At 45.7% G+C, this 14,150-nt stretch overlaps 1 protein-coding gene and 1 non-coding gene across 2 annotated transcripts; one reads left to right on the top strand and one right to left on the bottom strand.

Annotated features, from left to right (window-relative positions):
- Nucleotides 1-651: 651 nt before the first annotated feature.
- On the bottom strand, nt 652-724 carry Trnav-aac. The gene has a single exon. It is a non-coding gene; the product is annotated as a tRNA-Val (tRNA).
- A 157-nt stretch (nt 725-881) lies between these two features.
- On the top strand, nt 882-4,399 carry Actrt3 (actin related protein T3). Its single transcript, XM_027392042.2, has 2 exons — nt 882-2,114; nt 2,780-4,399. Exons 1-2 carry the CDS (start codon nt 1,915-1,917, stop codon nt 3,693-3,695), a joined length of 1,116 nt encoding a protein of 371 aa, XP_027247843.1. The 5' UTR covers nt 882-1,914; the 3' UTR covers nt 3,696-4,399.
- Nucleotides 4,400-14,150: the final 9,751 nt, after the last annotated feature.

The raw sequence follows: 14,150 nt of genomic DNA, 5'->3' as shown, positions 1-14,150 counted from the left end.
AACCTAAGTATTGGTGGTTGTTGTTGTGAAAAGTTATGTGACCTTAAGGAATTTACCCGTGACTTTATTTCAAAAGACAAGTCACAAAAAATTTGAGCCTTTTACCCTGCCGGAATGTTTGCTCATTATAACATCTCTGTAAGAATTTGTGAATAAAACCACAATCGTGTTTATAAGAATAATGTTACGGCTACCCCTTTATTTTATTTTTCTGAGTATAAATCTATTTTTAATTTCACTTTTTTTCGAGCCCTTTACGCTAATTAATTTTGAAATATATAGTGAATTTGACGTACAGATTAAGAATAAAATATAGCCTGGCATAGAATGGAAAAAGGGAAAATGGAATCTCCAGGGGGAAATCTAAGTGATGTAATACAAAACTGCTCCACAGGAGATAGAGGTAATAGTCCGTTTTGTTTGGCTTGTGGGGATGGAACCCAGAGTGCGAATGCTAGGCAAGCCTTCCTGCCTACCTCAGCAGCCAGTAGGTAGGTTCTCTTCTGTTTTTTTTCAACATTAGAAGTTTCTTCAACGTATTTTTTCAGGTAGGCAAGTCTCGGCTTGCAGAATCTGTCCTCAAGGTTTTCAAGATTCTAGTCTTTTGAAAAGTGAACCCAGAGAAAAGGGCAATGAATAACAGTAAAAACTTGTTTCCGCCCGGTTTCGAACCGGGGACCTTTCGCGTGTTAGGCGAACGTGATAACCACTACACTACGGAAACTTGGCTGAACAGGGATGCTGAAAAGTTCCAGATATGTGAAGGATTCCGGTAATTTTTTTTTTTCAATGAGGACGGAAGGAAAAACATTTAGTTAACCGAACTATTTCAAAAGTCTGAATTTGTTTGCAAACTTCTTGCAAAGCCCCGCCGCTGGAGACCAGACACCTTAGTTCCTGGCCCTTTTGGTCCGTTTTCTTCCCAGTTCCTGCAGGTTATGCTCTTCTGCTGGGGAAGCAGTTGTCAGGTCCCGACTCCCGGAGAAATGGTGCAGAATCACGCCTCGTCCCGCTTCTCGTAGGAGGACGTGGAAACTACTTCTCCATCCTGCTTCCGAATACCTACCAAAGGTTCTCATTTGTACCAGTTCTAAAGCCCCTAAACCGAGGACGCGCGAGATCAGACACCAAAGACGCTCGTTTTGCCTCGCAGTGTACTTTTCTTCTGAACTGAACTTCATAATGATCTAAGAAACTTTTCTTACCAAGTGGCAGATGTGGCCTTATTCCTAAAAATCAACCCTAGGAAATGAAATTTAGCTTCGGAGGATCCAGAGATACAATCCAAAAAGATGACGCAAACGAGGAGCAGGAAAGAAGGGAGGTGAGCCGAGCATCCCAGAACTCAGAGGCAAAAGAGGGGAGGGAATTCTGGTGAGTTCGAGGCCAACCTGTGCCAAAGTGACTCACAAACCAACAAAAGGGCTCTGCCCTTTTAATTGCGAAGTTTTAGAAGTGTGGCATTCGTCTACTATACATACAGTCCACAAACGCGTTTCACATCCCGGCACCCCCGAGGTTGAGTGCTTTAAGGCAGTGCCTTCCTGCAATATTCCCAGGCACTCCCCCAATTTCAAGGAAGTCTCCCGGACTCTGGAACACTCTTGTTAACTAGAGTTAAAGTACTTGTGGACAGTCTTTAAGAAAAAGAAAAAAAAAGCTTTTCACAGTTTTCGAGAAAGTCCCTTGCAAATTGTTAGATTTGTTTGTTTTGCGAGGGAAGCCCGGTTTTCTGGTATTGACGTTAAGAGCCTGCAGGGGCAGCGGTGAGACTCAGCCGAGCGAGAAGCCGGCGCACAGGCCAGCGGGTGGCTGGGTCCTCTGTGACGCGGAGTTCCAGGCACCTGGCCCCGCACAGCCTGGGAGGAGCGAGCCCGAGGCCGCAGAGGCCGCAGAGGAAGCAGCACCGGCAGCATGAGCGGCTACCAGCCACCAGTGGTGATCGACAATGGCTCAGGAATGATCAAGGCGGGCCTGGCTGGGACCCGGGAGCCCCAGTTCGTTTATCCGAATATACTGGGCCGGACCAAGGGCCACAAGACAGCGGTGAACTGCGGGCAGGAATTGTGTGTGGGTGACCAAGCGCAGGAGCGCAGGAGCTTCCTGTCCATCAGGTACCACCGGATGCTGCAACCTGGATGGGTGTGGAACGGGGCGGAGAGTCCAGAGACAGAACCACCCTGAAAGGGCCAGGGAGAGGAACCTGAAGGCTTCAGCCAGCCCCGCCTCACAAAAACTTCTGTTGTCTGTACATACATATATTCCGATGTATATAGTGACCTTTCGTGCTATAAGTGCCCCCCCCCAAGAATATGACTTAGTTTGTAGCTTTTGCCATTTGGCGTGATCTCGAACTATTTGCAACTATAACAGAACGTGAGAATTTCCTAACTTTTTGAAGTCCCATTCTCCAAAGAGGAGAAAACTGCCTAGGCAAAATGACTGCAGAAAAAGGTAGCTGTGCCGTTTACTGGTAGTTACCTTCTGTTGCTGACCAGAAAGCAGTACTGATAAATATTCACTTCATCTGTGAAAGAGCAGAGAGGGTAAATATTAAAAACTTAGTAGCACTCAGAGGCAGAGGCAGCAGTCTGAATTCCAGACCAGCTTCGTCTGCATGTTGAGTTCTAGGCTTAGCCAGGGCTACACAGTGAGACTCTGTCTCAAAACAAGAACTATCAAATAATACACACACACACTTAAAAGCTAAATCTAGAAACCACAACTAACAAGAAACACAAAAGCACAAGCCTTACATATTTTATTGCTCTCCCTCCAGCTATCCAATGGACCGAGGCCTCATTTCTTCCTGGGGAGACATGGAGATTATGTGGAAGCATATCTATGACTATAACCTGAACCTGAAGGCCAGTGATGGCCCAGTCTTGGTTACAGAACCTGCACTGAACCCCATGGTGGACAGGCAGCACATCTCTGAAGTATTTTTTGAAACCCTGGGAGTCCCTGCCTTCTATCTGTCTGTCCAGGCTGTGTTGGCGCTCTTTGCTGCTGGCTTCACCACTGGCCTGGTGCTGAATTCGGGTGCTGGGATTAGTCAGTGTGTGCCTGTCTTTGAGGGCTACTGTCTGCCTCATGGTGTAAAACAGCTAAATGTGGCAGGACTTGACCTCACCCATTACCTCATGATGTTGTTGAAGGAGGATGGTGTCATGCTGCTTAGAACTGAGGACAGAAAGATCGTGTCGGACATTAAGGAGAATGCTTGTTATGTGGCAATGAACTATGAGGATGAAATGGTCAAGGAACCTAGCCTACAGAAAATATATACACTGCCTGATGGGAAGACTATCAAACTCAGTAACCAGGTCTTTCGTTGCCCAGAGGCTCTCTTCTCTCCATGGCTTGTGAACGTTGATGCCCCTGGCATCGATAAGATGTGTCTTAGCAGCATCATGAAATGCGACACCGATCTCAGGAATTCCTTCTTCTCCAATATTATCCTTGCTGGAGGATCGACCTCTTTTCCTGGTTTAGATAAGAGACTTATTAAGGATGTGGCAAAGATGGCACCTGCCAATACCCCTGTGCAGGTTACAGCTCCCCCAGAAAGGAAGATATCGGTGTGGATGGGGGGATCTATTCTTGCATCCTTGTCTGCCTTCCAAGACATGTGGATCACTGCTGCAGAATTTGAAGAAGTTGGACCCAATATAGTACACCAAAGATGCTTCTGAATAGCAGACAATATGATGAGTAAAACATGTTTTGAGTGTATGCAACAGCAAAACACTTTGGATATTCTGATTCTGGGGAACAAAAAACATTTCTGTTATTGGGATAGCCATTTTCTTTTTTTTTTAATGTTTTTGGTAATTCTGGAAATAGAACCTAGAGTCTCACACATGCAAAGCACTCTACCAGTAACTTATATCCCCATCCCTCTTTTTAACTTTTTTTAAGATAGGCTCTCCTGCTAAATTTGTAATCCTTGTGTTTCAGTCTCCCAGGTAGCTGAAATTATAGGCTTTCGACTTTGGGGCTGGGTCTCAATACAACAGGGCAGGAAAAAAATGTAATTGTTAGGTTTCAAACCCAGGACAAACAGCTGAGGTGCCTATTTAACATATCAAACTGTACACTGGCTGCTAGGTTCTCTCCTGTATCCCTCAGTCCCTACCTGTTACAGGGTCCTTCTGGCACACCCCAACCTTACCCTAAATTTCTCATTTCTCTCCTCCCAGCTGCCCTTCCCTATATAATCCAAACATTTTGGTTATCTCTCCTCTCTTTGGGTCTCCTGGCTGCTATGCCTGGTTCCCCTCCCTGCCCTTGTCCTCCTCATATGGCTCAGGGTCCTGACCATTCTGGACTCTCTCAAATGTCTTTGTCTCTGGCTATGTCTCCCTTATATCTACAATAAACTTTCTCCTTCACCATATCGGGGAGCAGTCATGTCCTTCCTCCTTTCCTTTTCTTTCTTTTTTACATTTATTAATAATGGTCACTGTTGTATGAGATGGGGCTCAGTAAAGAAACTGCCAAAATGGCCACTCTATTAGGGGGAAGGTTTTATTGTGAAGAAGAGAGAAAATATCCAAAAGCTTCTGGAAAAGTCCAAAGGAGAAAGAGAAGCCAACTGGGTGTGGCCAGGGCTGTCTGCAATACAGAGAGAGAGAGAGAAGGGGTGAACAAATCTTGCAGATTTTCAGTTAGATACAAAAGAAACTCCAATGGCTAACCCTGGTGTCTGTCAACATACCAAAGAGCAGACTAGCCTCCAGGCTCACTCAGTACCCTTGGCTCCTCTCAGCTCTTCTCACCCTGCCCCTTACCCTAAACTTTGCTAGTCATGGCCTTTTCTACCCCCAACTTCCCATTCCTATATAACCCTGCAATTTCGGCCAGGTGCTATCTTGGTCTTACACTTAGAGGAGAACAAAGCATATTTACTAGAATGGAGGGGAGTGAGAACTGTGGCCAGGAAAGAAAATTAAGGCTAACAACTAAAAGTCTTGTTACAGGAGCCCAGCAAAGGTAACCACTCAGACACAGTTTATAGCCAATTGAAAGTCTTTATTCCAGATTGAACTACACACAGGTATTCAGTCCTGAGTGTAGCGCCCAGTGTTCAGAGCATTGGTGGGGTTTATGAAAGCAAAAACCATGACTTGGCATTTTGATAGGCAGTTGCAGGGTAGGGTTTTGGGTAAGCAAGCAGTTCAACAGAAGCTAAGATAAGCGGTTAGCTGGAGGGGATTCTAAGATGATGGGTTATCTAGAGGGGGAGGTTTGTACAAGCAAGCAATGTAACAAAAACTGTGATAAGCCGGGCATTGGTGGTACACGCCTTTAATCCCAACACTTGGGAGGCAGAGGCAGGCAGAGCTCTGTGAGTTCCAGGCCAGCCTAGTCTCCAGAGCAAGTGCCAGGATAGGCTCCATAGCTATACAGAGAAACTGTCTCAAAAAAACAACAACAACAAAAAAAAAAAAAAAACAAAAAAGAAAGAAAGGAAGGAAGGAAGGAAGGAAGAAAGAAGACTGTGGTAAATGGCTAGGGCATCTTGACCTTGGGTTCCTAGAATAGAGTTGGGTAATTTTCCAAAGGATTTTCCATCAAGGAGATCAGACTCTAGTTAATCTGAAATGGCCTCAGCAAGAATACAGGATGAAGGAACATCTACACTGTCTTGCCCATCACAGTCTTTATAGTTAAATGCCCCCAAGGCAGAGGGGAGCAAAGAAGATTTAACTGCAGGAGACCAGGGATTTTATTAAGATGAGTGAAGTGCTAATTTGGAGAATAAAATTGGACTGGAAATTTTCAAGAGATTCAGTGATCCGTTAGAAAGTTATTAGTTCAGATGAAAAGTAGCCATATTCTTGTACTCAAGATGATAAATAATAGGAATTAAAAAGGTATTGCAAAAACTGATGAACCTTGGTGCCTAATTAAGTAAACACGAAACACCTAATTAGGTAGAAAGTAGGGACTGAGACCTGTATAGCTGAGACAATGGCAGGAACACGGATGTATAATCCAAGGTATTTATTTAGTAAGTGCTCATTCGATGCAAGCCAGTAGTTTTCTGTCTTCAGTCTATGACTTAAGGAGGATCATTAGCACCTAGATGTCAGGGCTAGCCTGGACAACATAATACTGTTCCCTCAAAGCTTGGGTCCTGGAACCCTCCTGACTAGGGTCAGTGAGGCAAAGGGGAAAGGACGGACACACAGATGGCCACACAGAAAAGCTTAGTGGGCAGAGGTGTGCTCACCCTAATGGAATGGAACCTACTAGCAGGCAACTCAGAACCCCAGCATGCTTATTTGGTGTAGCATGGTAGGAGTTCTCTGTCAGGGAGTAGCCTCGAGCTGTAAAAATCCAGGAAGGGGAAGATTCCTCTGAGTGTGGGCCAGATGCTTTATTAAGGTTAAACTACACTATGATCACCAAACACACTTTCCAGTATGCTTACCTTATTACGACGACTTATCTCCTTTCATAGTCTGAATGATGGATGATTATATATCAGGTATCATGTATCTGATTTAGTTAAGCTCTATTCTTTTCTTAATTTACTACCAAATCCTCCCTAGTCCTTTAAGTTTCATAAAGGGTAAAATAAATGTTCTTGTTAAGAAATGTAGCCCAAGCCTGGGCGTTGGTGGTGCATGCCTTTAATCCCAGAACTTGTAAGGAAGAAGCAGGCAGATCTCTGTGAGTTCAATGCCAGCCTGGTCTACAGAGTGAATTCCAGGACAACTGCCAAAGCAATACAGAGAAACCCTGTCTTGAAAACCCAAAAGCAACAACAAAAACAAAACAAAACAAGAAAATGTAGCCCTCTGTTCCCCATATCATAGGCCACACCCTGACTTGATGATTTTATGGTTAGCCTTTTGCTTACTCATGCTCCCTCTTAGGGTTTGCTGAAGATGGTGGTATACAGTCTGAATTAGCAAGAGATGGTGAGGTATAACAGGGTTTATTGATTATAGAACAGACTCCTCTAGATGGGTATAAAGTACTGACAAGTCCTTTGAGTTTTAAGCTTAGCTAGTAGTTTTCTGGCAAATAGTTTGTTAGTGAATTATTAAGATCTAAGGCTGAGTATAGTGGGGTATCTAATCCCCCAGTTTGAGTATTAGCTATGGTATATTGAGTTCATTAGAATTACTTTTGGTATTGGGTTTAGTTCCAACAATGAATTTTCACTTATAAATTGGATTTTAGTTCTATAAACACTTTTACTTGGACCAAAAGAAGAATGAGCTGGCTTCATATGGGAAAATGGCTTTGCCAATTTGCCATGTGCCCGAGACTTTGGTCTTTGTATTGGCTGTGCCCTTTCAACAGTACACATTCAGTCACCTCCACTCATTAAGGGCTTCCTCCACTCTCTACATTAGAAACTGTCAAAATGCAAACTAAACCCCACTAGAATAGTAAGTAGGAAATGCAGCATTCAACACTAAATTTCCTTGCTGGTAGAGGGTAGATTTAGTGTACTTAACCATAAAATGATCACAGGGTTCAATAAGAGTCCATGCTTAAGGAAGCCACTGGGAAGTTTGACTCTGGGGTTAGGTTTAAAAGATGGTTAGAATTTAAATGTATGAGAGGCTGGTTGTCGTGATTTACCCAGCTCCTTGTAATCTCAAGGGAAGCAGAGGCAGGAAGATAGAAGCAAATTCAAGGTCAGTCTGGTCTATTTAGTAAATTCCAAGGCAGCCAAGGATACACACAATGAAGGAGAGCCTTTCCAACTGAATTTAGGTGTGGCAAACACAGCTACTGATGCTACAGGGAGCTGGAAAAGACACTGGGCTCACTTGAAGAATGAACAATCTGTTTCCCACTGCTCTTTATATATGGTGTAGCTAGCTACTAGAGAGCACTGCAAGCAGAGCTTGGGCAGACAGTATCTTTTACCCTCCTTATGCGAGTTCCTCCTGCATTTCACTGACCTTGTCTGTACCTTGTTTGGCCCAGAGGGCATTCTTCCAGGGCTTTGTCTGTGCATGTAGTTTCCTGTAGTCCTTGGGGCACATTTGGGTCAGGATTTGTGCTGAGGAAGGAATGGCAGATCATCTAGAGCCAGACATTTATTTTGTTTTGTGATTCTTTTGTTTGTTTGTTTTTCCAGACAGGGTTTCTTTGTGGCTTTGGAGGCTGTCCTGAAACTAGCTCTTGTAGACCAGGCTGGTCTCGAACTCAGAGATCCTCCTGCCTCTGCCTCCTGAGTGCTGGGATTAAAGGCCTGCACCACCAACGCCTGGCTGAGCCCGACATTTATGCTAGACTATGCACCAGCTATCTGACTTAAGCAAACTTTTAAAGTTTTGAAGCTACAGTTTCTGGTTGAGAACCTGGGACTGCTCAAGGTCATTTTGAAGTTCAGTTGGGATAAACACCCCCTCCCCCATACACACAAACAAGGTATCTCTGTGTAACGGCTCTAGCTGTCCTGGACCTAGCTCTGTAGAACAGGCTGACCTCAAATTCAGATATCCGCCTGCCTCTGCCTCTCAAGTGCTGGGATTAAAGGCCTGCAAACACATTTAAAAGCATGGAAAAACAAAACAAAACAAACACAAAATGTTGGGGTTTTGTTTATAAAATAGTTTACAGGTCTAGTTGAAATAATACCCTCCTACAGCATCAAAATGCTATCCACAATATATAGGACTTCTCATGACCAACTGATTTATGCAGTTTTTTTCTCATTTGTTCGTTTTTAATACGTTTGTTTGTTTACTTACTAGGAGGACTCTGTTCTTGCCTTCTACCATGTGAGTTCCAGAGAGGGAACTTAGTGTTTCATGCTTGGTGTTAAGTGCCTGTTACCTGCTGAACCATGTCACCCAGGGCCCTGTTTGTAGGTTTTGAATCCTACAGCTAGGAGCCACCGCGACAATTTATGCAGATGTATCACTGATTTGGTCTTCTCTGTCAAGAGCGATACTCTTAGATGGAACTGTGAGTTTTTGCTTCCCATCTCTGTACCCTTCCATGTCTTATGTGGTGCTCTCCCAGGAGATATGTAAACACTGAATTAGCTCGAAGCCTTCCCTGTCTGTAGAGAACTGTCAAGGAAAACAAAACAGAACTGGGGGAGGGGGAGAGTGATGGGCAGCAAGGAACTCAGCCTGAAAACAAAACAAAAAAGGAGATTTTTAATCTTTTGGTGCCCTTGAAATGTTGACTTCCTGCTTCAGCCTAAATATTACTATTATAGATATGTGCCACCTACCCACCCTTCTATCTCCAAATTCTTCTTTTTCTTTCTGGAACTCACTATGTAGAACAGGGTGGCCTCAAAATCCAAGACCCGCCGCCTGCCTCTGTCTCTTAAGTGCTGAGATTAAAGGTGTGAGCCCCAAACCCGGAAGCCTGTATGGGCGGGGGGATGGTAACGAAAACGCAGGCGTTTGAAAACATCACTACAGTGTCGCCTCTAATATATTTCAGAAGCCAAGTCTCAGAGATGTCCACGCGTGCGTGCGTGCGCGTAAGAGATTGTGTGTGTGTGTGTGTGTGTGTGTGTGTGTGTGTGTGTGTGTGTGTGTGTGTGTGTGTGTGTGTGTGTGTGTGTGTGTGTGTGTGTGTGTGTGTGTGTGTGGTGTGTGTGTGTGTGTGTGTGTGTGTGTGTGTGTGTGTGTGTGTGTGTGTGTGTGTGTGTGTGTGTGTGTGTGTGTGTGTGTGTGTGTGTGTGTGTGTGTGTGTGTGTGTGTGTGTGTGCGTGGCTTGTGCTCACAGCAGAAAATGGGCTTGTTTGTTTGTTGCTAGACACCTATGAAATGGAGGAGGGGGCAGAGGGGATGGGGAGAGGGCCCTGGAGGAGAGCGCCCGTGCGAGAGCGCGCGCGAGAGTTCGAGCTCCAGCGAGAGCCGGCGCCGGCCAATCAGCGCGCGCCACCCCGGATACTTAAGGGCGACCTGGCGGGCGGCTGCCAGTCTAACCCTGAATTCTGAGAGCTGTGGGTACTGTGCTTTCGTCTCCGCCCGCTGTTTTTCTCGCTGACTTCCAGCGGGCGGGAAAGTCCAGACCTGCAGCGGGCCATCGCGCGTTTTCCACCACAAAAAAATGTCAGCGCTGGGCTCATGTGCCTGGAGCCTTGTGGCCGGCCGCCCAGCCCCGCACCCGCCTGAGGCCGCGGTCGGCCTGGAGTCCTCGGGCTCCGCTGCCGCCGCGAAGAGCTAGACTCTGTCAGCCGCGGGGCGTCAGGGGCTGGGGCGAGCCCCGGCAGCGCCGCAAGCAGAGAAACGGAGCTGGTCCCGTGAACGGTGACTTCCCTGAGTTGTGGGAAATGCACCAGGAACTCGGTTCCCACAACCCCCAACCCCGCTGGGGAAATAACCTGCTGCAAAGCGGGCCCCTAGAACCTGGCAGCCCGAGGAATGGTGCCAAGGTGTGTGCACATGGCCAGAGTGGGCGATGAGTCAAGGTGGCCAGCTAAATCATGCTGTTTTGCCTTCACTTCCAGCCTCCAGCTTTTGTATTCCAGTCAAGTCAGCAGATTTTCCTCACGTTGACTGGCCCTGAACTAGTTAGTTATGCAGTGAAGAATGTCTTGGGATTCTGGTCCGTCACCTCCTATCCTATGGAATATTTCTTTTGTGTATGAGGCCCTTGTACATTTTGTGAACAATTAGAAAATCTGGTGGTTTTCTAAACTAAAATGGTGCTTTTCTTTGTCTTCAGATGCAAAGCATTAAGTAGAAACTGAGAAATTTAGAGAAATACACGGATATCCTCTTCTGCCTGTCTTTACAAATCAAGTTCTGGTTTCTTTTCAGAAAAGAAAATGAGTTAGTAGGGCGGTGATGGCGACCAGCATGGCCCCTGCAGAGGCAGGCAGGTATCTGTGACTTAACAGGCCAGCCTAGTCTCCAGGATGAGTTCCAGGACAGCCAGGGCTACACAGAGAGACCCTGTCTCAAAAAGCAAAAGCGAAAAAGAAAACGAGCCCACCAGAAGATGAGTACTAGTCTGGGCTTGCCCACCGATTTCCCTAAAGTAGTTCCACGTTTGTGACTGTTTTCGTCCCAATTCGGTGTCTTGAGTTCCTCGGGAGTACCTTGCCGAGGTGTTAGCCAAGGCCAGTATAAAAGTACTGAAGAGATCACGTGAGTTATATCAATAATTTTGTGAGCTATGTGCCACTCGGGCACCTTAGTATTATTGTTATTAAGACTGAGAAAAGGATTTGGGCTGTAGTTCAAGAGGTAGACGGCTTGCCTAGCATTCCAAGGGGTTCTGGGTTCAGTACCCAGCTCTCCTCCACCCCTCAAAGGAGCAACACACACACAAACTTACACACATGTATGTGGGGTGTGTGTAAAATTAAGGTCTGGGGAGACGGTAAAATTAAGGTCTGGGGAGACGGTTCAGTGGGTAAAATACTTGCCTTTTACGTGTGAGTGTGAACTCCAATCCCCAGAACCCAAGAGAGGCTGGATGTGGTCCTGCATGTTTACGATCCCAGCAGGGTGCATGCTCTTATGGAGGTGGCAAATAGGAGCTTGAATACCACCTGGCCTGGCATAAGCAGCCAGGATCCACAAAGACTCTCCTAAGGTAGTGAGAACACCTACAATCACACGCATCCATAGATACACATGCATTATACATACAGAACTGAAAAGGTTTTGTTTGTTTGTTTGAGACAGGGATTCTCTGTGGCTTTTGAAGGCTGTCCTGGAACCAGCTCTTGTAGGCCAGGCTGGTCTCGAACTCACAGAGATCCGCCTGTCTCTGCCTCCCAAGTTCTGGGATTAAAGGTGTGTGCCACCAACGCCCAGTAATGTTTTGTTGTTTTTGTTGTTTTTTGTTTTTGTTTTTTTTTAACAAACAAGATTTATTTATTATGCATACGATGTTCTGCAGTCATGTTTGCCTGCAGGCCAGAAGAGGGCACCAGATCTCATTAAGGATGGTTGTAAGCCACCATGTGGTTGCTCACTTAGCTCTGGAGGAGCAGCCAGTGCTCTTAACCACTAGCCATCTCTCCAGCCCTTGAAAAGGGTTTTAAGATCTAACGTTCTGGTTTCTTTCTTTCTTTTTTTTTAAAGATTTTATTTATTTATCACGTATACAACGTTCTGTTTCCATGTATATCTGCATACCAGAAGAGGGCAACAGGTCTCATAACGGATGGTTGAGAACCACCATGTGGTTGCTGGGAATTGAACTCAGGACCTACGGAAGAGCAGTCAGTGCTCTTAACCTCTGAGCCATCTCTCCAGCCCCAATGTTCTGGTTTCTTGTAATGAATGTTCTATAAGAATTTGTCAGCACTTGTAGAGAAGAGCACTGGGCCTGGGGAGCATGGAGTTCTGGTGCCAATCACTTTTACATGTTCTTGATGTAACAGCTCTTTAAGCACCGATTTTTTTTTAACTATTTTTTTTTAACATTTTAAACACAACTTTTTGAACAGGCTACATAGACTGTAGCCTCAGCTAGCCTGGAGCTCACTGCTTATAGCTCAGACAGAACTGGAATTGGCAACACTTACAATGGTTGCTATGCTCCCTTACCTCCTTTAAAAAAAGAGTCCCATGTTAGCCAGGTGTTGGTGGTGTAGGCCTTTAATCCCAGCACTCGGGAGGCAGAAGCAAGCCGATCTCTGTGAGTTCCAGACTAGCCTGGTCTATAGAGCAAGTTCCAGGATAGCCTCCAAAGCCACAGAGAAACCCTGCCTCCACCCGCCAAAAAAAAAAAAAAAAAAAAAAAGACAGACAGACAGACAGAAAGAAAGAGTCCCATGTAGTCCAGTCTAGCCTCGAACTTGCTGTTTAGTAGGGAACGACCTTGAACTCTGATCTTGAACTGTCTCTACTTCCTGAGGGCTGGTATCATAGGTGGGCAACTGGTATTATAGGTGTACAGCACGTTCCCAGGTTCATGTTGTGCTGAGCTTTGTAAGCTCAGCAAACACTTCCAAATGAGATACATCCCCAGTCCTGAGGCTGGCCTTGAGTTCCTCATCCTCCTGCCCCTGACTGCTCATAAATCCTCTTAAGATTAACCCCAAACCCGGAGATGGGGCAGTATAGCAGGGGGACTAATCACCCGTGTGGAGCATTTATACAATGGAGTGTTACTCAGCCGTAAAAAAACAATGACCTCATGAAATTTGCAGGCAAATGAAACTAGAAAAAATAATTCTGAGTGAGGTAACTCAGACCCAGAAAGACAAACACAGTATGTATTCACTCATAAGTGGATATTAGGAGTAAAGTATTAAGATAGCCAGACTACAATCCACAGACCCAGAGAGGCTAGGTAACAAGGAGGACCCAAAGAGGGATGCATGGATTTCCCTGGGAAGGGGAAATAGAAGCGATCTCCTGGGAAAACTGGGGTGATGGAGTGGTGGGTGTTGGTGGAGGGATGGAGCTTGAGAGAGTGGGTTTGGCAGGCTGGCTGCAGGAGGCAGGAAGGAGGGGAAAAGTAATGAAAGACGTCTTGATTTGGAGGGCATATGGGGGTAAGGGAGAAACATGGCACCAGGGAAGCCCCCAGGAATCCACAAGGATAACCCCAGCTAAGACTCCTAGCAATAGTGGAGAGGGTGCCTGAGCTGACCTTCCCCTGTAATCAGATTGGTGAATACCCTAATTGTCATCAGAGATACTCTGTCCAGTAACTGATGGAAGCAGATGCAAAGCACTGGGCTGAGCTCCTGGGAGTTTTGCTGAAGAAAGGGAGGAGGGATTATAGGAACCAGGGGTTCATGATGGTAACCCAGAGACAGCTGACCTGAGCTCTTGGGAGCTCATGAATTCTGGACCAACATTAGGGAGTCTGTATGGTTCCGACCTAGGCCCTCTGCATGTGTGTGGCAGTTTTATAGCTTGGTCTGTTTGTATGGCTCCTAGCATTGAGATCAGAACCTGTCCTGGCCTCTTAGCAGGCTTTGGAACCTGTTCCCAGTGCTGTATTACTTGCTCAGCCTTTATGTAGTGGGAGGAGCTCGGTCCTGCCTCACATGCCATGCTTTGCTCAAAACCATGGGAGACATGCCCCTTTCTGAATGGAGATGGAGGAGAAGTGGAAGGGGAGGAGGAGGGAAAGGGGAGGGGGATCGGGAGGGGAAACTGTGGTCGTTATGTAAAATAAATTTAAAAAATATATATATATATATATTATATATATATATATATATATATATATATATA

This window comes from Cricetulus griseus, assembly GCF_003668045.3.
Source record: "Cricetulus griseus strain 17A/GY chromosome 1 unlocalized genomic scaffold, alternate assembly CriGri-PICRH-1.0 chr1_0, whole genome shotgun sequence".
NCBI lineage: Eukaryota > Metazoa > Chordata > Mammalia > Rodentia > Cricetidae > Cricetulus > Cricetulus griseus.
This window is presented reverse-complemented; position numbering and strand designations above follow the sequence as displayed.